The sequence below is a fragment of the Vulpes vulpes genome, chromosome 10 (genome assembly GCF_048418805.1).
Source record: "Vulpes vulpes isolate BD-2025 chromosome 10, VulVul3, whole genome shotgun sequence".
In the NCBI taxonomy this organism is placed as follows: domain Eukaryota; kingdom Metazoa; phylum Chordata; class Mammalia; order Carnivora; family Canidae; genus Vulpes; species Vulpes vulpes.
This window is the reverse complement of record NC_132789.1, coordinates 53,480,331-53,505,645: the sequence shown is the minus strand read 5'-3', so window position 1 is coordinate 53,505,645 and position 25,315 is coordinate 53,480,331. Positions and strand designations below refer to the sequence as shown.

At 47.6% G+C, this 25,315-nt stretch overlaps 1 protein-coding gene and 2 non-coding genes across 10 annotated transcripts in view; 1 reads left to right on the top strand and 2 right to left on the bottom strand.

Annotated features, from left to right (window-relative positions):
- The window catches only part of ARMH1 (armadillo like helical domain containing 1), a 49,270-nt gene extending 32,809 nt beyond the window's left edge, over nt 1-16,461 (top strand). For all 8 annotated transcript variants that reach the window (XM_072724199.1, XM_072724195.1, XM_072724198.1 and 5 more), the window contains exons 7-12: nt 15,069-15,191; nt 15,302-15,374; nt 15,463-15,592; nt 15,668-15,745; nt 16,024-16,105; nt 16,178-16,461. In XM_072724199.1, coding sequence (XP_072580300.1) covers nt 15,069-15,191; nt 15,302-15,374; nt 15,463-15,592; nt 15,668-15,745; nt 16,024-16,105; nt 16,178-16,296 — 605 coding nt within the window. In that variant the 3' untranslated portion in view covers nt 16,297-16,461. The remainder of the gene's footprint in view (nt 1-15,068; nt 15,192-15,301; nt 15,375-15,462; nt 15,593-15,667; nt 15,746-16,023; nt 16,106-16,177) is intronic.
- Nucleotides 12,484-12,596, bottom strand: LOC112915082 (U5 spliceosomal RNA). Its single transcript, XR_003233982.1, has one exon. It is a non-coding gene; the product is annotated as a U5 spliceosomal RNA (small nuclear RNA).
- Nucleotides 16,462-20,607: 4,146 nt separating the features above from the next.
- Nucleotides 20,608-20,723, bottom strand: LOC112915080 (U5 spliceosomal RNA). The gene has a single exon (XR_003233980.2). It is a non-coding gene; the product is annotated as a U5 spliceosomal RNA (small nuclear RNA).
- Nucleotides 20,724-25,315: the final 4,592 nt, after the last annotated feature.

Below are 25,315 nucleotides of genomic sequence, written 5' to 3'. Positions count from 1 at the left end.
AAATCTGCAAAAGCTGTTAAATCAATCCATCTATATCCATTACCCATTGCTATATAACAAATTACCTCAAAACTTAGTGGCTAAAAAATATAAACATATTTTATCTCACAGTTTTTCTGGGAACAGGTTAACTCAGTGGTTTTGGCTCTGGGTATCTCATGAGATTGCAGTCAAGCGGTCAGCTGGTGGTGCGGTCATCCAGAGGTGTGACGGGGCCTGGAGGACCTCCTTCCAGTGTGGCTCACTCACACACCTGGAGAGTTAGAGCCAGTTGTTGATAGGAAGCCTCGAGTCTTCACCATGAGGGCCTCTCCATCGGGCTTCTTGACTGTCTTCACAACAGGGCAGCTGGCTTCTCCCAGAGTGAATGATCCAAGAGTGAGTGCAAAGAAGGGACCCCACTACTTTTTGTAATCTAATTTCAGAAGTTGCACACTGTCACTTGTGTTTTACCCTCTTCGTTAGAAACGAGGGGAAAAATGGGCTCTACCCCGCGAGAGGAAACATACTAAAACTTTTGTGGATGTATTTTTTTATTAAAGATTTTTATATATTTATTCATGAGAGACACAGTGAGAGAGAGGCAGAGACACAGGCAGAGGGAGAAGCAGGCCCCATGCAGGGAGCCCAATGTGAGACTTGATCCCAGACCCCAGGATCACACCCTGGATTAAAGGCAGATGCTCAATCACTGAGCCACCCAGGAATCCCTGTGGACATATTTTAAAACCACTGTACCATCTCAAAAACACAAACACAAACAAAAACAAAAACAAAAAACACCCCAGTGTATCATCTTATAAGAATTGCTGAAAAATGAACACATAGGTATAAGAAACAGGTTATCCCTTGGGGGACAATAAGTGGGAAAGTTGTGATTCACACCCAGGCAGTCTGACCCCTGCACCTGAATTATCACTACCACACTCTCCTGTCTCTCCAGTATTATGAAAACAAGACTTCTAAATTTTTTTCCACTTTTGAGAAACAGTCAAAAATCTGAGGAGAGACAATATTATTAGTACCATAAAACATAATTATGTTTTCTTAGCTTCATGCCCTTCTGAGGGTCATGCGAATACTAAAATATCTCATTTTTTAAAATTTTTATTTATTTATGATGGTCACACACAGAGAGAGAGAGTGAGAGGCAGAGACATAGGCAGAGGGAGAAGCAGGCTCCATGCGCCGGGAGCCCGATGTGGGACTCGATCCCGGGTCTCCAGGACCGTGCCCTGGGCCAAAGGCAGGCGCCAAACCGCTGCGCCACCCAGGGATCCCTATAATATCTCATTTTTAAAAATATATTTATTTGAGAGCGAGCAAGTGTGAGACAGAGAGAGCACAAGTTGGGGGGAGGGGTAGAGGGAGAAGCAGGCTCTCCGCTGAGCAGGGAGCCCAGAAGCAGAACTTGATCCCAAGACCCTGGGATCATGACCTGAGCCAAAGGCAGATGCCACCCAGGTGCCCCAGTAAGATCTTATTTTTATTTTTATTTTTTTATTTTTATTTATTTATGATAGTCACACAGAGAGAGAGAGAGAGAGGCAGAGACACAGGCAGAGGGAGAAGCAGGCTCCATGCACGGGAGCCCGACGTGGGATTCGATCCCGGGTCTCCAGGATCGCGCCCTGGGCCAAAGACAGGCGCTAAACCGCTGCGCCACCCAGGGTTCCCAAGATCTTATTTTTAAAACTACACCTTCTGCCCCATAGAACCTTGTGCCTTTACTTTCGTCTTCTGAGCTAATCCACATCAGCAGGAGGAGTTTCAGCCTTACGAGCTGTGTAAGAGGCCACCTGTCCTGTGTGACTTCATTGAACAACAGCCACAAGGCTCTGACACTAAAGGATAGTTTGCCATAAAGATCTACTGAATATTCTTTTTTTTTTAACTTTTTTTTAAAATTTTATTTATTTATGATAGTCACAGAGAGAGAGGGAGAGAGAGAGGCAGAGACACAGGCAGAGGGAGAAGCAGGCTCCATGCACCGGGAGCCTGATGTGGGATTCGATCCCGGGTCTCCAGGATCGCGCCCTGGGCCAAAGACAGGCGCCAAACCGCTGCGCCACCCAGGGATCCCTCTACTGAATATTCTTAAAAGATATGTTATCTCCCCAAAATCTTATGCTTTGACTGCCACACTTAATTCACTGTTCATAAGTTTTATTATAAAATCTCCTATAGTTGGAGCAGCCCGGGTGGCTCAGCGGTTTAACGCTGCCTTCAGCCCAGGGTGTGATCCTGGAGACCCGGGATCGAGTCCCGTGTCAGGCTTCCTGTGTGGAGCCTGCTTCTCCCTCTGCCTGTGTCTCTGCCTCTCTCTCTCTGTCTCTCATGAATAAATAAATAAAATCTTTTAAAAAATAAAAAATAAAATCTCCCATAGTTGTTTATTTTTAAATAGAAAGTCCTTGGGGAACACTCCTTTCTAATGGCCCGGTTTGCCTGGCCCTCCACACCTGTGTCTGCACCACCTCCCCCTTGTGCCCCGGGGGCCACCAATGCTGGGCACTCCACTCGGGTGTTAGAGCCAATACACAGCACCCGTGCACAGGCTGGCTGGACTTGGTGAGCCTTGCCCTGAGGAGCAGATACCCGTGGAAGACACACGACAGTCATTCTGAATTCAGCAGTATATATACCACCAGTATATATAACATGGGTTACTTTATTGATTGACTTTTTTTTACAAGAAATAGTGTGTAAAATATGCTCTTTTTTATTTTTCCCAATAAGGAGCTTTGGTTTGTTTTGTTTTGTTTTAAGATTTTATTTATTTATTCATGAGAGAGAGAGAGAGAGAGAAGCAGAGACACAGGCAGAGGGAGAAGCAGGCTCCACGCAGAGAGCCTGACATGGGACTGGATCCTGGGACCCCAGGACCACACCCTGGGCCAAAGGCAGGTGCTTAAACCGCTTAGCCACCCGGGCTGCCCCCGAACAAGGAGCTTTGAACAGGATGTAGTGAAAGAGGTGGTGAGATGACCAGGAATCAGAGGTAGGCTGCAGCTGGTCAGGGAGATAGATGCCTGACCCGGTCTCTACCACCCAGCAGCCACTTGCCCAATGTTCTCCCTCTCTTACCGGCTGCAAAAGGAAGCAGCAAACCCGTGTCCGGACCTCACTGAAGCGTGTTTCTCCCGTGTGGCCAGGAGGTGGCAGTCTCGCGTGGAGGTGAAGGCCCAGAACTCGGGCTTCCTTCCCGAGGCTCAGGAGCAAAGAATTATTAAAAAACAAAACAAAAGAAAAAACTTCCTCAGTGCTGAGCCCCTTAGAGAGAGCTACGTGCTGGGGCGCCTGATTGGTGCAGGCGGTTTAGCAGCCGGCTCTTGGTTTTGGCTCAGGTCGTGATCTTAGGGCCCTGATCTCAGAGTGAGTCCAGGTAAGATTCTCTCTCCTTTAACCCCCACTCCCGACGCGATCGCTCTCTCAAATAAATAAATCAACCTTTAATTTTTTATTTATTTATGATAGTCACACAGAGAGAGAGAGAGGCAGAGACACAGGCAGAGGGAGAAGCAGGCTCCATGTAACGGGTGCCCGACCTGGGACTCGATCACAGGTCTCCAAGATCGTACCCTGGGCCAAAGGCAGGCACCAAACCGCCCCGCCACCCAGGGATCCCTAAATCAACCTTTAAAAAGAAGGAAGGGGAACCCTGGGTGGCTCAGCCTGCCTTCAGCCCAGGGTGTGATCCTGCAGACCCTGGATCGAGTTCCCTGTCCGGCTCCCTGCATGGAGCCTGCTTCTCCCTCTGCCTGTGTCTCTGCCTCTCTGTGTGTCTCTCATAAATAAATAAATAAAATCTTTAAAAATAAATAAATAAAAAGATGGGACGCCTGGGTGGCTCAGCGGTTGAGCCGTCTGCCTTTGGCTCAGGGCCTGATCTTGGAGTTCCGAGATCGAGTCCTGAATCAGGCTCCTGCAGAAAGCCTGCCTGCTTCTCCCTCTGCCTCTCTATGTCTCTCATGAATAAATAAATAAATCTTAAAAAAAAAAAAAAAAAGAAGGAAAGAAAGAGCTATAGTTGCATGCCATCGCCATAGCCCCCGGGTGCAATGCCATTTCTAAGGTGTCTGCCCCAAACCATGCTGAGCCAGCTGCTGCAAGCCTGTCTCCTCATTGTGATTCTCAGAGCAAGGCATTCTTTCAGGGTTTCTTCAACTATCAGACAGGCGATCACAGAACTTTCTTCCGCAGCTGACAGGCTGCACTGGGTCTCTTGCACTGAAGTCTGCAGGGTGGCTTTTGCGTCTGTGTTGCCTGCTGCTGTCCGGTCAGCCCTGCCGCCCAGTTGCTTGTCCATGAGGGCCTGAGCCCTGTGGAGCTGCTTCTCAGCCTCCTGGGCCGCGACCTCCTGGCAGCTCAGACCCCCCTAGATCACACTCCCCTCTCACAGTCCCCTCCCTGAACACGCTGAGCACTTCCCCCCCTGAGCCTGAGCTCTCCTAGTTTCCTCTTGTCTCTCTGGAAAACGAGGCGCAGTCCTTTGTACCTCCTGGTCCCTCCACCAATCCCTTAGGTGCAGCCTTCTTTTTCTCTCAGGATTCCATCCCGGGTCCCCTGCTCTCGGTAGGGGTACCCAGGGTACCTCATCTACTCCCACGGTTTCAATTACCGTCTATAAGGATAGAAACACCAAGGGCTGGCCTTTATGAGGTGCCTTCTCCCTGTCAGTACTGCTGTGGCTCTCTGCACATGAAGCCTCACAACAAGCTGACAGGGTAGACACGATTATTATTCCCATGTTGTGGCAAACGAACAGAGCAGTTGAGTGACCTCTCTCTGACCCTGTTCAGAACTGGACTCCTCAGATTCCGGCTATAAGGTCCCAGTCTCAGTGAAAAGCTCCCAATGCTGGAAATGGAGGTCATGGCCCTCTCTTCCTGCTTCCCACCTGCAACCAACGTCTAACACAACCAGTCAACTCTTAACGCCTTCATATCGTTCAAATCTCCCTCTTCTTCATTCTGTTTCCACTGTTATAACTCATGTCTCTGTATTTCTCACCTCTAAACCGATCTCCATCTCTCCAGCACAGTGGCTACTGTCCTCCCACCCCTCCACCCAAATGGAGGCAGCAGAGCTTAGTGGTGAAGAATGTGAGTTTTGGAATCCGACAGAGCTATTCTGCTACTTTTTCATGTTTGACCTTGGGCAAGCTACTCAACGTTTTTGAGTTAGTTTCCTCTGAAATGAAAGACAAGAGGGACAACTCGGTGGCTCAGCCAGTTGAGTGTCGGACTCTTGATTTCAGCTCAGGTCAAGATCTTGGGGTCATGGGATAGAGCCCTGCATGAGGCTCTGTGCTCAGTGCAGAGTCTGCTTGGGATTCTCTTCCTCTCCCTCTGCCCCTCCCCCTGCTCTCAGGTGTGCTCTTGCGCGCTCTTTCTCTCTCTAAATAAATTAAATGAGGGCAGCCCGAGTGGCTCAGTGGTTTAGCACCGCCTTCAGCCCAGGGCCTGATCCTGGAGACCTGGGATCGAGTCCCACATTGGGCATGGGACCTGCTTCTCCTTCTGCCTGTGTCTCTGCCTCTCTCTGTGTGTCTCTTGTGAATAAATAAAATCTTAAAAAAAAATCTTTGAAATGAAAGACAAGAAGAAACACCTGCCAAGTCCTCAGAAACCAGTCTGTCTCCTCAAGCTTAGCTCTCACTCTGTGACCCAACACCCCATGTCCCAGCCACACCTCTCTGCTTGGCTGGCCACAGTGGTGACATGCACTTGCCACATTCTTCATTCCAGTCCCCCCCTTGTCCTCCATGGATTTTTAGCTTACATGTCCCCTTCTCCAAGAGAGCCTTCTCCGGATTCCCTATCCCCAGTTCCTCAACATACTTCACACCAACCTGACTTCCTTTGTGTTCCCGTGGTTCTTACAATGCTATGGCCTACATACCAGTTTCCTTACTGGCATCCCCTATTAAACTGTGTCATCCCTGAGGGCAGGGATTGTATCTTAGCCCTCCTCATAGCCCTAGCACAGGGGTCCGGCAACGGAAGATGCTCAGTATTTTGTTAGGTAAATGAATGAACCAATGAATAAATCAGGGGCTGATCCAATTTAGGAAAGGTGGGTGTTGTCAGCAACTCAGGTTTCAGTCAAAGCTGCCAAAGACAGTAATCCCCTGTTGCTCTCTGCTTTCTGAATGATTCTGCTATGCTTAGGAACGAGCACAGTGTATGAAGAGTTGTAACTGCGGTTCTTGTGGAGACATTTGGACAGAGTCTAGCACTTTCACTTTGGGTGTAAACATTGACAGCTGTGAATTTTAAAACTCAATCAAAAATGATTCAGTGACTAAATCTTCATTTTTCCGAGGTGTTCCAAGTATTGCAGATACACTAGCAGTGATGGCTTGAGCATTTAGGGTGAAGTGAGTAGGCAAAAGTAGATATTTATCTCCTGGAGTACTTGGTCCTCCACAGGCTGAGAATACCATTTGTGGTAGGGGAAATTTCATAAAAATATTTTCATTCATTCTTTCCACCCTGAATATTCTCTGAGTCATTTCTCTCTGCAGTCTCTCTTAGACGCAAGCGTTTTTCCCCAGTGTCCTCGCACTGACGTGTGCCAAGAGCCCAACTACTAGGGCAGAGCGTGCTGCAGCTGACAGGGCCCCACAGAGGTGGGTGGGAGGGGGGTGCCGACCACCCAGAGGGAAGGGCTGCCATCCAAGGCCTGTCCCCAAAATACTAAGCACTAGAAGGGGTACAGGGATGTCCTTAAGAGTTCTCCTGCCAGAGAGTAAAACTTTGATTCTGTGATTGGGAAAAACATGCCGAGACAAGACTGGCTTTGTGTGGGGCTTCAGGCCTGGATCTCTGCGCACCCCATGGCTCTGTGGTGTGGGTGGATGGGAGGCTCCCCAGGGCTTGAGACAAGGGCATTTGCAGGGAGGCCTTACTGGTACCTTTCCTTATACCAGCTCACCAGCCAAAGAACACTCTGAGCCCTGGGGTGGAGAAGTCGGCACTCCTCCTTCTGGTGCTCAGCACCAGGCAGGAGAGTAGAGTGTAGGGCATATGAGACACAGGATGGGGTACTGGCCTCCTCCCCAGCCTCTGCCTCTGGTAGACAGGCCACTGTGCTGTTGGTGACTGTTGGTGACAGTATTCTGACAAGATTATAAATCACCAGCACATGCTCATGGGCAAGCAACACATGTTTGTTTGTAGTTAAGCAAGTAAAGCTTCCAAGAGCTGCAGGCAGCCTCCCGTACACACTCCTGTGTGCTCTGCAGATCCGTGCGGTCCCTGTCACTGGCCATTTTGCTGGCTGCCCCTCATCCCCCACCATACAGGAGGGGCTGCAGTCCCTTCACCTCTCCATACACCTGCCTTATATGGAGCGAGTAGTCATGGTATGTGGCTCAGTTCTGGGCTGACTGGGAAGTATAAGGTCCTGGCTTCAAAGAACTCTCTCAGAGTCAGCCATGGGGGATGGAAGGATGGCACTGTGGCAGTGCTGGCTGGCTCTCCAGCCTGTGAAGGGGCAGAGCCAGGAATGGTTCCATGGTTCAGTGTGGACAAGGGCTGCGGTGGGCAGCACAGAGCCTCTCCTGACGTCATCTCGCACCAGGCTGGCAGTTTCTGAGGAGAGTTCTAGGTTGCCATTACCTGAGTGGTCTCTAATGTGCAGGAACATGCTAGTCTAGTCAATTCTATTCAGCATTTATGGACTGGACTGGTTTGAGGCTCTGGGTAGGCAGAGATGTCTCATATATGTTCACTGGAGTTCACAGTAGTGGAGAGACTGTTACTGGATGACGCTGGTACTCCATGGTGAGAAAATGGTGTCATAGAGCTAGAGACACAGGACATCTACTCCTGAGTGGTCCAGAGTGGAGGCAGAGGGAGAACAGGCCAGACAACACTACTTGAAAGCTAATTTCTTTTTTTTTTTTTTTCTTTACGATTTATTTATTTATTTGAGGGACACCTGGGTGGCTCAGTGGTTGAGCATCTGCCTTCGGCTCAGGGTGTGATCCCAGAGTCCCAGGGTCGAGTCCCACATTGGGCTATGTGTGGGAGCCTGCTTCTTCCTTTGCCTGTGTCTCTGCCCTTGTCTCTGTGTGTCTCTCATAAATAAATAAATTAAATCTTTTTTTAAAAATTTATTTATTTATTTGAGAAAGAGAACATGTGCACGTGGTGGGGAAGGATAGGAGGAGAGAGAGAGAATCTTAAGCAGACTCACGTTGAGTGCAGAGTCTGACTCAAGGTTCAATCTCACGACCCTGACACCACCTGAGCTGAAACCAAGCTTTGGACACTTAACTGACTGTGCCAGCCAGGTGCCCCTTGAAAGCTAATTTCGGAGGTGAGTCTAAAAGAATAAGTAACAATAGTCAGGTGGAAAACTCTTTTTTCTGATAATAGTAGACTAGGAAATTTGGATCAGTCCTCCTTCTGGAGGGCTTGATGTTGAGTTGTTTTTACTCACAGCACTTCTTTTTTTTTTTTTTTTTTTTTTTTACTCACAGCACTTCTAATACCAAATAGGTTTCCACACCAAGCAGTTGTCCAGGTCTCCGCAGACATCAAGTGGGTTATCCTACAATTCAATTCAATTGTGACACTAACTACCCAGAATCAGCTTCAGACTCCACAGGATTAAGGGCTCAGCACCACAAGACTGCACTCACTTCAAATGCCAGTCATAAGTATTGGGTCCCCATGTTATTGATACTTCTGTCCCACTTGGCTTCAAAGCCAGGGGTGTTCTTGTAACCCTTCCTTCCTCCCTTTCAGTTTCAATCATTTACTAGAACAGCTCATAAAATTCAGGAAAGCATTTTGCTTACTATTAGCAGTGTAATATAAAGGCTACAGCTCAGGAACAAGAAAATGGAAGAGATGTATAGGGCAAGGTATGAGTTGGGGACTGCTCCAGGCACACCACCCTCCCACACCTCAATGTGTTCACCAATCCAGAAGTTCTGTGAAACTATCACTTCAAGGTTTTTAAGGAAGTTTCATTGTGTAAGCACGGTTATTAATGATTGATGAGCAAATCATTGGCTCTTCATGATTAAATCACTATCCAGGCCCTCTCCCCTCCCCAGAGGTCAGGGGATTGAGCTGAACGTTCCAATCCTGTAATCACTCCTTGGTTTTTCTACTGATTAGCCCCCATCCTAATGCCATCTAGAGGCTTCCAGTCACCAGTTATTTCATTTAACATATAAAAGACATTCTACACATCTCTTCACATTCTGGAGATTCTATGGGTTTTTAGAAGATGTGTGTTAGGAACCAGGGGCAAAAAAAATATTTCCCATATCATAAATATCTAAAAGGAAAAAAAATTGTAAAAGAAAAATTGGCCTGTCTCAGGTGGGAGGTGTGATACCTCAAGCATAAATACATTAAGCTGGGACCCCAGAAGACAACATCCTCCTGATAAGGATGAGCCAGAAGTAAGCCAGCCCTCAAATAACCTTGCATGGATTATACAAACACCTGTGTGGTCCAGGAAACTTCAAGTCTTGAACTTAGACAAAAGTGGTTCAGAATTGTTAATGCCCAGGTGGCTGACAGAAAGAAAGGAAAATGCTCTCTGGAAGAAAGTATCTTCATCCTGCAGTTTTTTCCTACAAATAATTTTCCAAATATAAGGGCAACACAAAGAATAAGACAATCATGCACACAAAGAATAAGACAATCATGCACACCAGTAGACTAGAAGATGACTAACTCAGAAAGACTTCCACCTATCAAAAACTAAGGTTTTTTTTTTTTTTAAGATTATTTATTCATGAGAGACACACAGAGAGAGAGAAGCAGAGAGAGAAGCAGGCTCCACACAGGGAGCCCGATGTGGGACTTGATCCCAGGTCTCTAGGATCACGCCCTGGGCCAAAGGCAGGTGTTTGACTGCTGGGCCACCCAGGTGTCCCTCAAAAACTAAGTTTTAAAAAATCTGGTAAATAACTTTAGGAAACAAAAAGTTATAAAAAGTGACATAATAGATTTAAGAAGCAACCAGATGGAATTTCTCAAACTTAAAAATACAATAGCTAAGGACGTCTGGGTGGCTCAGTCAATTAAGCATCTGCCTTCAGCTCAGGTCATGATCCCAGGGTCCTGGGATGGAGTCCCATGTCAGGCTCTATGCTCAGCAGGGAGTCTGCTTGTTCTTCTGACTTTCCCTCTACCCCTCCCTCACCGCTGTGCTCCTTCTCTCTCTCTCAAATAAATAAATAAAATCTTAGAAAGAAATATCAGACAAAGTAGACTTCAGAGCAAAGAAAATTACCAGAGATGGAGAGGGACATCATATAATGATGAAAAGATAGGTCCACCAAGAAGACAAAGTGATCCTAAATGCATATGTGCTGACAAGACACTTTAAAAATATGTGAAACAAAAATGGGAGAATTAAAAAGAAAGATCTACAATTACAGAGACATCTATACCCCTCCCTCAACAATGTATAGAACAACTAGTAAAATCAGCAAGTAGAGGTGCCTGGCTGGCTCAGTCAGTAGAGCATGCAACTCTTGATCTCAGTTTGTGCGTTCAAGCCCCACATTGGGCAAGGAGGCTACTTAAAATAAATTTTTAAAAAAGAAAAAGAAAAGAAAAATCACCAAGTATACAGAACTCAACAACACTATCAACCAGCAGGGTGTAATTGACATTTACAGAACACAATTCTATATTTCTAGAAAGGGAAAGGAATAATTCCAAACTAATTTTATGAGGCTAGTATTACCCTAATATCAAAACCAGACAGTGACAGTACAAGAAAAGTACAGATCACTATCCATCATCAATACAGAGGCAAAAATCCTTAACAAAAGATTAGCAATTAGGATTCAGCAATATATAAAAAGAATTATATATCATGACCAACTGGGGTTCATTCCAACAATGCAAGGCTGGTTCAATAGCCAAAAAAATCAATCAATTTAATCTACCAAATTAACAGACTAAAGAGAAAAACTCATATTATTATGTCAATCAGTGCATAAAATGCATTTGACAAAGTCAGCACCCATTGATGATAAAAACCCTAAGGAAAATAGAACTAGAGAAGGACTTCCCCGACTTGATAAAAAAGCATCTACCAAAAAATCTACAGCTAACATTATACTTAATAGTGAAACACTGAGTGTTTTGTCCCTAAGTTCAGGAAAAAGGCAAGGATGTTTACTGAAGGATTACTACTACCGAAAGAAAAATGATCCTAGGAGACAATTCTCTACAGGTCTGTCACATTTCTGCATGTCTTTCAAGTGAAATACCAACTGCTCTTTGTCCCAGACTGTTTTTTTTAGGATGTTGGTGAGCAAACAGCTTTGGAAAATAAAGATATTTCCCCCTTTAGAGCAAAAGGCAGGCATGCTTACTGACTATAACATTCAGGTTCTCTGAGATCAGGGTTTCCTTTTGTAGTGCACACCATTGCACAAGCAGGCATCTGTGTGTGTTACCTCAATGGGACTTGGGGGCAAATGGATTTGAGGCAAAAAGAGAAAAGTCACATAATCAATATGAAGAATATAAAAGGAGACATCACTAAAGATGCTACAGTCATTAAAATGATAAAAAGATAATATAATGGGGATCCCTGGGTGGCTCAGTGGTTTGGCACCTGCCTTTGGCCCAGGGCATGATTCTGGAGTCCCGGGATCAAGTCCTACATTGGGCTCCCTGCATGGAGCCTGCCTCTTGCTCTCTCTGTGTCTCTCTTGAATAAACAGATAAAATCTAAAAAAAAAAAAAAAAGATGATATAATGAACTTTTTAAAATATGCTTGAGAATGTAGATGAAAACTGCTATAAATTATAACCTACTAAATGGACTTGTGACGAAAGAGAAAACACAAATAGTCCTCTAACCAATAAAGAAAATGTATCAGTAATTTTTTCCATAAAATCAGTTTCAGAGAATCTATCAAACATTCAAGATAAAATTCTAGTTTTACCCAAACTCTTCCCAAGATTAGAAAAAGAGAATACAAACCCCAATTCATTTTCTAAGGTTAGCCTAATCTTTTTTTAAGGTTAGCCTAATCTTAATATAAAAATCCATCAATGAGGGATCCCTGGGTAGCGCAGCGGCTTGGCGCCTGCCTTTGGCCCAGGGTGTGATCCTGAAGACCCGGGATCGAGTCCCACATCGGGCTCCCGGTGCATGGAGCCTACTTCTCCCTCTGCCTGTGTCTCTGCCTCTCTCTCTCTCTCTCTCTCTGTGTGTGTGACTATCATAAATAAATTTTAAAAATTTATAAAAAAAAATCCATCAATGATAGCATGAAAAAGAGAAATTATACACCAATCTGCATAAACCCTACCCAAAATATTAGCAAATTGAATCTAACAGCATATGCTAAGGATAATAGGTCATCTTGGAATGCACATATATCATCATAATAGGAAAAAAGTCTGAAAAAAATATAATGTCTGTCCAATAAGAGATATCTACAGAAAACTATAGCAAATGCCATACCTATACCTAATAGATGAAACACTGGAAACTTTTCCTTTGAGCTCAAAAATAAGACAAACTCACAAATATTCCTCTCCATGGAAATCTTTAGTAAAAGGCAAGACATGCAATCTGAAGAGAAACCAGAGTATACTCAGCTATGTTTGCCACTCTTTCCACAATTGACTGCAGTTCCCCAAAACTGATGTCTATTCCTGTGCTACCGCCACTCTGCTAGAAAAACTTGTGAAAGGAATTTTGGGAAAAGATGTAGGTTGGTCCAAGTAAACAGGGAAATGAGCAGTTTTAAACCTACATGTAGTATCGAGGCTGGCACCCTGGTTATGCAAATGTGCCCTCTGGATGAGATGCTAGGGTTGACGGACAGTGGTGCAAGGTTCACAACCTGCCCCACCCACTGCTTTGAGTGTGAGGGACCCCAAAACATTGTTTAAAGAGTGCCTGGGAAAGAAGAAAAGGAAAAAAAAAAGAAAGGAAAAGAAAGAAAAGAAAAGAAAAGAAAAGAAAAGAAAAGAAAAGAAAAGAAAAGAAAAGAAGAGAAAAGAAAAAAGAGAAGAGAAAAGAAAAGAAAAAAAAAGAAAAGAAAAAGCACCTGGGTAGCTCAGCTGGCTAGGGTGGAGCTCTGGTTTCATCTCAGGTCATGATCTCACAGGCTCCTCGCCCAGTGGGGTGACTGCTTGAAAGATGCTCTCTCTTTACCCCTCGCCCCCAACACGTGTACTCTAAATAAATGAGTCCTTAAAAAAAAAAAATTTCCATGATAGAACAATAATTAGTGACTTTAAAAATATTTTTTAAAGGTGTTGCCCAACTCTGGAAGGCTTTGGAGGCTCTAAAAAGCCTGGGCCCCTAATCCATATGGCTACCCAAACTTACGTTCTCTCTTAATTCATCCTTGAGCTTGCAAAAGACACACCCCAAAATAACAACAAAACCCAGCGGGATTGAGTCCCACATAGGGCTTTCTGCCTGGAGCCTGCTTCTCCCTCTGCCTCTCTCTCTCTCTGCATGTCTCATGGATAAATAAGTAAAATCTTAAAAAAAAAAAAAAAAAAAAAAAAAAAAAAAAAAAAAAAAAAACTTAGTTATTCGCTAAGCATTAAATCAGGAACCTAATAACACTTTCACAAGCCAAGCATCTGTCTTTTAGACACTCAACACTTAGCCTCGCCTAAGCAAGGCCTCCAAAAATTTCACTACCAATTCACTCGTGCTTCATCCCACAAAAGCCTTTGGCAGCTACACCAAAGGCCCAAATTAAAGTGGAAAGAAACAAAATATGCAGGGGAGCCCTATGCCCACCACTCCAGATACGGGCTGATCCCCCTACGCTTGCCGTGCCTTTGCACCTGCCCGCCAAAGCTTTTCTTCCATTGCAGAGAATTATCTCAAGCATAGCCTTACTGGGTAAAAATTCCCCAACAAGGAAATAAATGGTTAATTTTTCATTATTTGAAGAGATAATACTGGTAATAGTTCCCAGGTGTCTATGTGAGTTCTGGTATGCAAATGACCTAGTCAGAGACCCCAGCCTTCCTGAAGTCTTGGCTCCCCTGGGGGTCAGCGGAGGTGGGGGGGGGGGGGGACCTGTCTCCTGTGCAGGGGAACAGCACATCCTGTCTTCCAATAGCATTTACCAACTCACCCTGTCCCCTTCCAGCTCGGCCTCTCTGTGTGTGATTCCTTTCTCTCTGCAAAAATATTCCATTTCCCCCACCTTCCCAGGCACCCCTGCAGCCTGACCCCTATGTATAGCACCACACTGTGCACCTGGCACAATAGGTGTTGGGTGCAGATTTGCTCCAAGGCTGTGTGAATGCTGGAATGAGTGAATGCCTGGAAAGTATCTGTAGGAAAACCCCAATAAATTCTAGTTCCCTTCCCCTCCCTAACCAAGTCTTGCCTTTTGCTTCCACCCCTATCCTGGCCATGGGACCATAGCCAAACTGCTTTACCTCTGTGCCTCGTTCCCTCAAACCTAACATGGGCCAACGGTCACAGGGTTATTGCAAAGCAAACCTCTTTTCAAACCTCTTTTCAGCTCTTCCTTCGATGGGCTGCTGTGTGGAGAGCCCAGGTGAAGTTTTCTCCAAACCGCAGCCTCTAGTGTTTCCACCCTTCTCACTCCCTGCCACACGTCCTCCACCCACTAGTTTTGTCTCCCTCTCACCCAGGGTCTTTGCCCATCCTTTCTCCCTTTAAAGACCTAGCTGCTCCCACCTCCGGGACACCGGGATTGCCCGGAGCCACCACCAAGGGGCCTCCGGCCCTGCCAGCCTCTAAGCCTCCTTGATGGGTAGGCTCACCACCCAGCGCTTTCTCCTGCCTCTGCGCCTAGTTCTTCGAGGGCTGATTGTGGGGGATGAGGTTCGGCCCCCTCCTCCTCTTTAGCCCCAGACAGAGGACGGCAGAACTGAGATGCTGCCTGCTCAGCCCTCCACACACACACGGTTCTGGCCAGTAAAAGGTGCTAGGACAGGTGCATGAAGGGGATGCAGGTAAAAGGAAGAGACTCGGTTCAAGGGCGTCTTGGCTTGCTTGGTGGGGAGTGTTGGAGGGCGTGTTGGAGTGTCAGGCCTCCCCAGGCCTCTGCTTTTCTGCAGCCATCGAGCTGATCAAGGACCTGGTCAACTACGACGTGTGCCAGGCACTGCTCAAGGGCCTCGTGGCGCTGCTGATACCGTCCGTCAAGGAGACCAGCAAACTGCAGCCCAAGATCCTCAACGGTAGGGAGCGGCTCGGCCTGAGGTCGCGGAGGGGGGTGGAGGGGGGTGCGTGTTGGGCTTAGGGAGCCCGGCCTCGTGCCTCACACCTCCCGCCCCCGGGCCTCCACCAGACTCCTCGGTTCCCCAGTTCACCGCCCACCTGCCGGTGTTCCTGCAGCAGGCCGCGGCGGCCAAGGCCATCGGGTAAGCGGGCAGCGGGAGTGGGGGGAGGCGGCGAGCCAGGAGCGCCGCGGGGTGCCGAGGGGTCGCCGCCGCCGGGTTCCCCGCGCAGGGTCCTGGCGCGCAGCAACACGAGCGTCGCGGAGGAGCTGCTGCACCTGCGCGTGGTGCACAGCCTGATGGCCGCCATGGGCAACACGGACCACAGCAACAGCCAGCGGCAGGCCAGCCTCACGCTCGAGGTGGGCGGCGGGCGGCGGGCGGCGGGCGGGCCCTGGGCGGGGGCACAGCCGTCACCCTCCCGCCCGCCGCCGCAGTACTTGGTGCAGATGTTCCCGGTGGTGGAGGAGCACGTGCGCAGGTCCATGGGAGAGGGGCTCTATCAGCTCTTCCTCGTGAGTGCTCCGCTCCCAGAGCGGGAACCCCGCGGGACCCCTGCCGCCGCCGCCTCGGCGCCTCCAGCCCCGGAGGGGGCCCCTCCCCAGCCAACCCCCTCGCCCCGCCCCTCCTCCCAGCCCCGCCCCCTCCTCCCAGCCCCGCCCCCTCCTCCCAGCCCCGCCCCCTCCTCCCAGCCCCGCCCCCGCATCCCGGACACGCCCCTCGTCGCCCCGCCCCCGCGCCCCCCGCAGCCCAGGACCCCCCACAGCCTCGGGCCCCTGGCTCCCGTCCTCAGAGCAATGCCGAGGACTTGTACATGAAAATAGACAGCATTCAGGCGGACATCTTAGCGGCCAACAAAGTCAACGTCTCCAAAGGTGAGTGGGGAGCGAGGGGACCCGGCGCCAGGAGCTGCGGCCCCCAGGCTCAGCCCCGCGCCCCGCCCCCAGCGTTGTGCTTCAGCGGCGTCTCCCCCTGCAACGCGAGCTTTTACCGCGGCGCTCACGAGCCGGAGAAGCCGGCTTACATCACCTACTTCCAGAAGGAAGATACGGAAGGAAAGGAGTGACGGAGCCTGGCAGGCCTTCCGGAAGGGCCGGGGCTGCGGCTCAGGGAGCCCGGCAGGCGGGCCCTGGGGTCACGCTCACCGCGACTCCACCGGCCCCAGGCGGGAGGCTGCGGGGGCGAGGGGGAGCTGCCGGCTGGCGAGGACTCAATAAATAGTCTTGCTGTCTGTCTGTCCTCTCTGTGGGGGCAGGGGGGAAATGAGAGCTTTGTTGGAGGGCTGGGGCGCCTCTGCTCAGCAAGGGGAAAGCGGGTGCAGAGGGAAGCAACATCGACAGCCCGGAAAGTTTAAGGCCCGGCCTGGGGCGAGCCTCCCCCTACTCCCCACCGGCCCCTGGCTCTCCCGGGAGACCACGGCCACCCGCTCTTTCCCCTCCCTCTGGTTGCTTCTTCCTCTCACTCCCTATTGCTGATTCATTCTCTCAACCCAGCTGCTTTCAAATTGAAGTGACCTTGATGCTCTTTATCTCCTTTTTCACCCTGGTGATCTCATCCAGTCTCAGCTTTAAATGCCATCTATATGCCAGTGACTCCCACGTTTCTACTTCCAGTTAAATATTTCCACTTCTCTGCGGCCAAAACTGAACTGATCCCCTCCCGCCTTCCCCAACGCAGCTGATGGCGACCCATCCTCTCTGCGACTCAGAACGAGTCCTTAATGTCTCTCTTCAACGTCTGTACCCATTTGTCTGTTGACTCTACCTTCCGAGTACATCCAGAATCCAGCCATAATCTCACTACTCTGTTGCTGATACCCTAGCCTGAGCCACCATCGTTTTTCCTGCTTCATTTTCCCACCACTATTTAGACTACTCTAGAGGTCTTTCTTTTTCTTTTTTTTTTTTTTTTTTTAACGATTTTATTTATTCGAGAGAGGCAGAGACATAGAGAAGCAGGCTCCTCGCAGGGAGCCTTATACAGGACTCAATCCAGGACCCTCAGGACCCCAGGATCATGACCTGAGGCAAAGGCAGACACTCAACCACTAGCCACCCAGGTGTCCTTTCTACCCCATTCCCTTTTCAATATAGCAGCAGGGTAGTCTTTTAAACTTAGATTCTAGTCTAAGTCAGCCTTCCACTCAGGTCATGATCCCTGGGTCCCTGGGATTGAGCCCGGCATCTAGCTCCTGCTCGGTGGAGAGACTGCTTTTCCCTCTCCCTCTCTTGCTCCCCTGCTTGTGCACATGTGCTCTGTCACTGTCAAATACATTAATCTTTTTTAAAACACAACAGGGACGGGACACCTGGGTGGCTCAGCGGTTAAAGCGTCTGCCTTCGGTTCAGGGCATGATCCTGGAGTCCCGGGATCGAGTCCCACATCAGGCTCCCTGCGTGGAGCCTGCTTCTCCCTCTGCCTGTGTCTCTGCCTCTCTCTCTCTGTGTCTCTCATGAATAAATAAATAAAATCTTTAAAAAAAAATAATAAGGACAGCCCCAGTGGTGCAGTGGTTTGGTGCCCCCTGCAGCCTGGGGTGTGATCCTGGAACCCCTGGATTGAATCCCGCATCGGGCCTGCTTCTCTGCCTCTCTCGCGCGTTCTCTGAATAAATAAATAAATTAAAAAAAAAAAAATTAGGGATCCCTGGGTGGCGCAGTGGTCTGGCGCCTGCCTTTGGCCCAGGGCCCGATCCTGGAGACCCGGGATTGAATCCCACATCGGGCTCCCGGTGCATGGAGCCTGCTTCTCCCTCTGCCTATGTCTCTGCCTCTCTCTCTCTCTCTGTGACTATCATAAATAAATAAAAATTTTAAAAAAAAGATTTATTAAAAAAAAAATTAAATAAATAAATAATAAAACAACAGGGATGCCTGGGTAGATCAGCAGTTGAGCATCTGCCTTTGGCTCAAGTTGTGATCCTGTGGTCCCGGGATCAAGTCCCACATCAGGCTCCCTGCAGGGAGCCTGCTTCTCCCTCTGCCTGGGTCTGTGTCTTTCATGAATTTAAAAAAAAAAAAAAAAAAACTTAAAAAATCATACATGGCTCTCCATTTCAGGAACAGTAAAGCTAAAGTCCTTCCTGTGGCCTGCAGGGAGGACTGTAGGCAATCTAGTCTCCTGTGACCTCTGAACTGTCTCCTACTTCTTTCCCCTTCACTGGAGAGCATAACTACATGGTTCTTAGAACCTTTCACCTCAGCAGTGTAGCTACATGGTGAACCCCCTCACCTCCTTGCAACTCTATACATAAGATACGTTCTCGATGAGGGCTAACCCACATTACCACTCCCTATACTCTGGCCCCCAAGCCCCTTAGGCTGCTATTTTCCCCCCAAACACATTACTTTATTTGTGTATAGCCTGTCTCTCCACCTGTATGTATACATAAGCTCAACGAGGGCAGGGGTATTTTTGTTCCTTACAAAACATCCCAAACACTGAGAATAATGCCTGCCATGCCCATGTTAACGACTGAGGTCTTGTGAGGAAATTGTCCATCAAATCAGAGAAATGAAATCAGAAAGCCGTAATTCCCCAAGTGGCCACAGGAGGGCATCACCGGCCCTGATATTGTTAATCTAAAGCGGGCCAGCGTTTCCCTCAAACCGACCCGGCTTTGAGAGAAAGGTTAACAAAATGTAGTTATGCTTTCCATAAAGCTAAATGGGTTTTCTGTTTTAAAGAAGTACCCGTTTTTATTCAGATGCTCTTTGTTTTGTATAATGATGGTAAAAAAAAAAAAAAAGTACCCCAGAAATTTTTTTGGAAACTTTAATAATCAGAAAATCCAAAAATCTGGAAGCCACTGGTCTAAGGTGACCATAATTTAATAAAAACAATGGAACTTTTGTGCTCCCTTCGGCAGCACATATACTAAAATTGGAACCATGGAACCTTTTTAAAAGATTTTATTTATTCCTGAGAGACACACGGAGGCAGAGACAGGGAGAGGGAGAAGCAGGCTCCTCACAGGGAGCCAGATGCGGGACTCAATCCCAGGATACACACGGAGACACCAGACATCACAACAATGGAACTCTTAAAATTGAATCTTAAATATAATATATAAATATCTAAAACATCCTACATGAAATTTATTAATACATATTTTCCCCACTCTTTACAAGTTCAGAGCTATAACAAAGTTGAAAGGAAAATACAACCAATACCTATATACCTATCATTCTTGGACACATTTGCTTTCTCTCCATTTGAAAGTTTAAATTATTGGGGCACCTGGCTGGCTCCGTCGATAGATCGTGCAACTCTTGATCTCATGATCCTGAGTTTAAACTCCACATTCAGGGTAGAGATTACTTTAAAAAGTAATCAGGGGGATCCCTGGGTGGCTCAGCGGTTTGGCACCTGCCTTTGGCCCAGGGCACCGTCCTGGGGTCCCAGGATCAAGTCCCACGTCGGGCTCCCTGCATGGAGCCTGCTTCTCCCTCTGCCTGGGTCTCTGCCTCTCTCTCTATGGCTATCATAAATAAATAAATACTTTTTTAAAGAAATAAAAGTTTCAGGTATCATGACACTTCACTAAATACTTCACATTATGCTTCTACTAAGAATAAGGACATTCTACATAATTACAATATTATTTTGGTGATCTGAGTAATGGTGCACAAATATGTCCACATCCTATGCCTGGAACCTGTGAATCTGTTACTTTACGTGGTGTAAAGAATTTTGTGGGTGTGATTAAGGGTGTCGAGATGGGGAGATTATTCTGGATTAGCCAGGTGGGCCAGAGGTAATCACAAGAGTCCTTATAGAGAGAGACAGGAGGATCCAGAGTTAGAACTAAAAGATGACAAGACAGAAGCAAGAGGGCTGGAGTGAGGTGGTGAAGGGGTCACAGACAGGCAGCTTCTAGAAGCTGAAAGAAGGAAACATCCTCTCCTAAAGCCTCTAGAAGGAAGGCAGCCCTGCCCTTAACTGGAGACTGCTGACCTCCAGAACTGTAAGAGAACCAATATGCATAAAGTCACAAAGTTTGTAGTTTCTTGTTGCAGCAGCAATAAAATCTATCCAACTACTAACATCTAAAATAGAGCAAGATTTCCACAGTTGTCCCCAAACCGTACCTTGTTTTCATGTCTTTTTTGGAAGATTTTCGTTTAGAGAATGTGTGAGCAGGAGAGGACCCAAAAACAAGACCTCCTATTAACTGCAGAGACTTATGATAGGAACCTCAAAGCTCGGAATTGAAATTTTAACAAAGGCATATAATATTTTAGCTTTAAAATATCACAAGAAAACTTACCAAAATAACACCAGCTTAAAAATTTCTTAAAAGTCAAGCCTTTTTGCCAGTCCTTGCAAAAAAGGAACAAAGAACACAAATAAGGTCTGTTTTTTATACATAATAATAAGCCCTGCAAGCGCAAGGCCTCAAAAAATTGGGTAAACACTCAGAATTGTTCCTCTCCACGGAAATCTTTAGTAAAAGGCGAAAGATTTATACGATCTGAAGAGAAACCAGAGTATGCCTGCGGTACTGCTCATACAGCTCTCGGATAACTGTCACTCCTAATTCAGCAATGGTAGTCATTTATCCAAAAGAGCCAGGAACTTCTGCCTTTCTCTCAGTCAATCCTGTGACGGCAGTCTCCTTTCTGGGAGGGGAAAAAAAGTTGAAAGAAAAAGAAAAATCTAGCCGTTTTAAAATAAGTAATAACCCGGGTGCAATGCATTGTGGGTATGTAGATGAAGCTGTCACCCGCCCCAGGTTGCCGGAAATTCCTCCAAGCTCCTTTCCCCGCTAAGGCCGAGAGCCACCGCCAGGGGGCAGAGCAGAAGCCAGATTGGCAGGAAATCGGATGCCTGGTCCAACCAGAAAGTCTCGTTTTGGTTTTTTGTTTTCATTTTGTTTTACAATTGGCACTCCAAGGTGAAGTTTCTCTTGAATTAAAATCGAATTTTTTTTTAATTTTTGAAAATAAAAAATTTTAAAAATTCTTGAATATCATTGTCTTCATACATTCATTCAACAAAAATGTATTGAACACTGTGTCAAACCCTGTGCTGGGCCTTAGGTACGCGTGGTGAGCACAATGTTCAGTGACACACGGGCCGAGCATGAAAGGATTCACCAGAGGCGGGTGATGAGGACCTTCAGGGCAGCCCCATAAGCAGGACGAACAGGGTAAGAGAAAGGCAAGAGGCTCGGTAGCAAGGACCAGACTTTGATGGGCCTTCAAGGCCAAGCAAAGAGCTTGCACTTACCTTGAGGGGAAAGGGGTGCAACGGAAGCTCTTTATTCCTGAAGCAGCTTCAGCATCAGCTGCTGTTACTGGTGTTATGAGTTGAATCGCCTCCTCCAGGCTCTCTGCTCAGTGGAGAGTCCGCTTCTCCCTCTGCCCCTGCTCCCGCTCGCTCTCTCCTCCTCTCTCGAATAAATAAAATCTTTACATTGTGCCTCCCCAAATTCATCTTTTGAAGTCTTAACTCGAAGTCTCTCAGGATATAACTTTTTTTTTTTTTTTTTTTTTTTTTATGACAGAGAGAGAGGCAGAGGGAGAAGCAGGCTTCACCCCGGGAGCCTGACGCGGGACTCGATCCCGGGACTCCAGGATAGAGCCCTGGGCCAAAGGCAGGTGCAAAACCGCTGAGCCACCCAGGGATCCCCCTCAGGATATAACTTTTATTGGGAAATAGGGTCATTCCAGGTGTGACTAGTTGAGGCTTCTAGAACTGTGAGACCACAAATTTCTGTGGTTTAAGCCCCACAGTCTGTGGTACTTTGTTATGAAATTCTAGAAAATACACCTGGTTACGTGTTAGAAACGCAAATGATCGGCCCCCATCCCAGATCTACCAAGTCAGAAACTGGGGGAGGAGGTGGGACCCAAGTGTCTGGGTCGACAATCGAGGGTTGTTTTTGTTTTTTAAGATTTTATTTATTCATGAGAGACACAGAGAGAGGCAGAGACCCAGGCAGAGGGAGAAGCAGGCTCCCTGCAGGGAGCCCGAGGCGGGACCCCGGGGTCACAACCCTGGGGATTCTGATGCAGCTGAAGTGAGAACCACCGAGCCCCTGCTCGGGCTAACGCCTGGAGGTTCTGGGGGCGAGAAGTTTTGCGACCTTGGGGAGAGCCAGCAGGAAAGGCAGCGAGTACTGCCGGCGAGGGGAGGGCAGGGGAGCAGCGGCCGCGGGAGGGGCGGCGGGAGCACTTGGCGGAAAACCGGGAGCAGAGGGCAATCCCGGGAAGGGTGTGGTGAGGCCTGCGGGCCGAGGGGAGGCGCCGCCCAGGACGGTCCCCGGGGCACGGAGCCCGCGGCCGGGGCGGCCACCCTACGGAGGCGGGGAGCCCCAGAGCCCTTTCTGGAAAGGCCAGAGATCCCAGGGTAGCCCTCCGCCTGCCCCCACCAAAGGTCAGCGGAGGGCAGGTGCGCAGCCCCCGGACCACGGCCGCCTCCCCTCCTGCCCGCCGCCCACCCGCGCACCCCTCAACCTTCCGCCAGGTTGGCATCGCCCGGAGCCGCTGAAAACTGCGGACCTGAGCCGCCGCACCTGCGGCTCCCCGCGCCCCGCAGCCGCCCCTCCTCCGCTAGGACCCCACCTAGACGGCGGGCACCCACCCCGGCCCCTGGGGGCTTCTTCCCCCTCTCCCTGGGTAGTCCCTGCGGGCCCAGGGGCTCCTCCTCTCCCAGCCGAAAAAGAAAATGGGGAGAGGGGTAGGGGGTGGGAAGAGCCGGCTCGCCCTCCAACCACATTCTCCTTTTGGAATATAATGAAAAACCACGACCAAACAACTTCACCCTATGCTTTTGTTTCAGAAAAAGTTCTGATGGAAATCTTTTCATTAAAAACAAACTTTCCAAAAAAATAAAAAATAAAATAAAATAAATTTTTCCTGGGGGGAAGGGGGAGAGATGGGTGAACTAGGTGATGGGGGTTAAGGAGCTGTGATGAGGGCCAGGTGATTATGGAGGTGTTGAATCCCTATACTGTACACCTGAAACTAATATAACGCTTAACGATACTGGAATTACAATAATGCACTGAAAAGAACATTAAAAAATGATGAAAGTGCATTATAAGAGTAAGAAAAGGGATGCCTGGCTGGCTGGGTTGGAGGAGTACGTGACTCTTGATCTTCGAGTCATCAGTTCCAGCCTCACCTAGGGTGCAGAGATTACTTAAATAAACTTAAAAAAAGAAAAAATGTTCCTGTAGCCCAAGACAACAAATGGGATTTTTACTCTAAATGGATAGCTCCGGGGGGGGAATAAAAATAAATAAAAATAAATGGATAGCTCCCACTGAGTTTCCCCTTAAAGAACCTTCACTGCGGATGCATGTACATTGGTACAATTTGGGGGTATTTTTTTTTTTAAGATTTTATTTATTCATGAGACACACACAGAGAGAGAGAGAGAGATGCAGAGACACAGGCAGAGGGAGAGGCAGGCTCCATTAGGGAGCCCGACCAGGTCTCCAGGATCACGCCCTGGGCCGAAGGCAGGCGCCAAACCGCTGAGCCATCCAGGGATCCTGAGGGTATTTTTTTTTTTTTTTAAGACTTTATTTATTTATTCATTAGAGACCCAGAGAGAGGCAGAGACACAGGCAGAGGGAAAAGCAGGCTCCAAGCAAGGAGCCCGATGTGGGTCTCGATCCCAACACCCCGGGGATCATGCCCTTAGCCAAAAGCAGACACTCAACCACTGAGCCACCCAGGCATCCCAGATTATTGGATTATTTTAAAATGAATCTGAGACTTTCACTTCGGAGGCATCTTCAGGTTTTGGGGGAAGGAGCTACAAACTATCAATGTAGATTCATTCACTATCTTATCTGCTCCATTTAATAATTTCCCCCACTTTTGTTATGAAAATTTTCAAAAAAAGAAAAAAATTTCAGACAGACAATAAGTTTGAAGGACTACCATAGCACCTATATACCCACCAACCTAATTCAACATCTCTTAACATTGTGCCATCTCACCCTTAGCTTATTTGTATGTTATTATAGGGGAAGAAAAATATTATTTCCTTCTACCCTTCTAGGTTCTCAGTTGGGGTTCTATAACAATAGATGGATTAAAAAAGCAAAGGGTGAGGGGTGGGGGTGGCTGGCTGGCTCGGTCAACACATACAGCATGTATTCTCAATTGTCAATCTCAGGATCCTGAATTCAAGCCCCATATTGGGCATGGAACCTACTTTAAAAAAAAAGAGTAATGAGAAAAGCAAACAGTAGTGCATTAACGTGTATCTCCTGTATACATGGGAAAATTTTAAGGATTAGTAACTTAAAGAGGTGGCCAGAACTTGGGCTTATATAGCATCTTCAACAAAGAATGATAAAGTTGTAGAGAAATAACAGGACAAAGGAAAAAAGTTTTAGGCTCCAAGAACAGGAAACCCTGGGAAGATAAATATATGGGGGGACCGGGAGGCTAATGGAGTTAAAGTTTGTTTGCAGATTCCTCTGGTGCCATTACTGGGTGGGTAAGGGTCTAGAGTCCCCCCAGTAAAGGAAAATTGATATTCTGGCTTTAGGCAGAAAGGGGAAGGGTAAAGAGAACTTTTTCTGTATATGCTGCTTCATAATTGGCTTCAACTCAAAATAATTCTTATGTCAAAGAGGCACATTTTAGAGTGACATCCTGGTTTTCTTCATTACTTTTTCTGAACTATTTGAAAGTTGCAAACATGGGACACGTGGGTGGCTCAGCGGTTGAGCATCTGCCTTTGGCCCAGGGCGTGATCCTGGAGTCCCGGGATCAAGGCCCACATCGGGCTCCCTGCATGGAGCTTGCCTCTCCCTCTGCCTATGTCTCTGCCTCTCTCTCTGTGTCTCTGTGTCTCCCATGAATAAATAAATCTTAAAAAAAAAAAAAAGTTGCAAACATCATGACTCTCTTGCTCTAAGTATTTCACCATGCATCTCCCAAGAATAAGAACATTCTCTCACATAATCATGGCATCATTATTATACTTAAGTAAATTAGAAATAATTCCCCAAAATCTCTCATACCTATTCCATCTTCAAGTTTCTCCAGCGCAGAGACGCGGGCGGGGGTAACCCCCCGCAGCGTCTCAGCCCCGCGGTTGGGAGGGGAGCAACAACT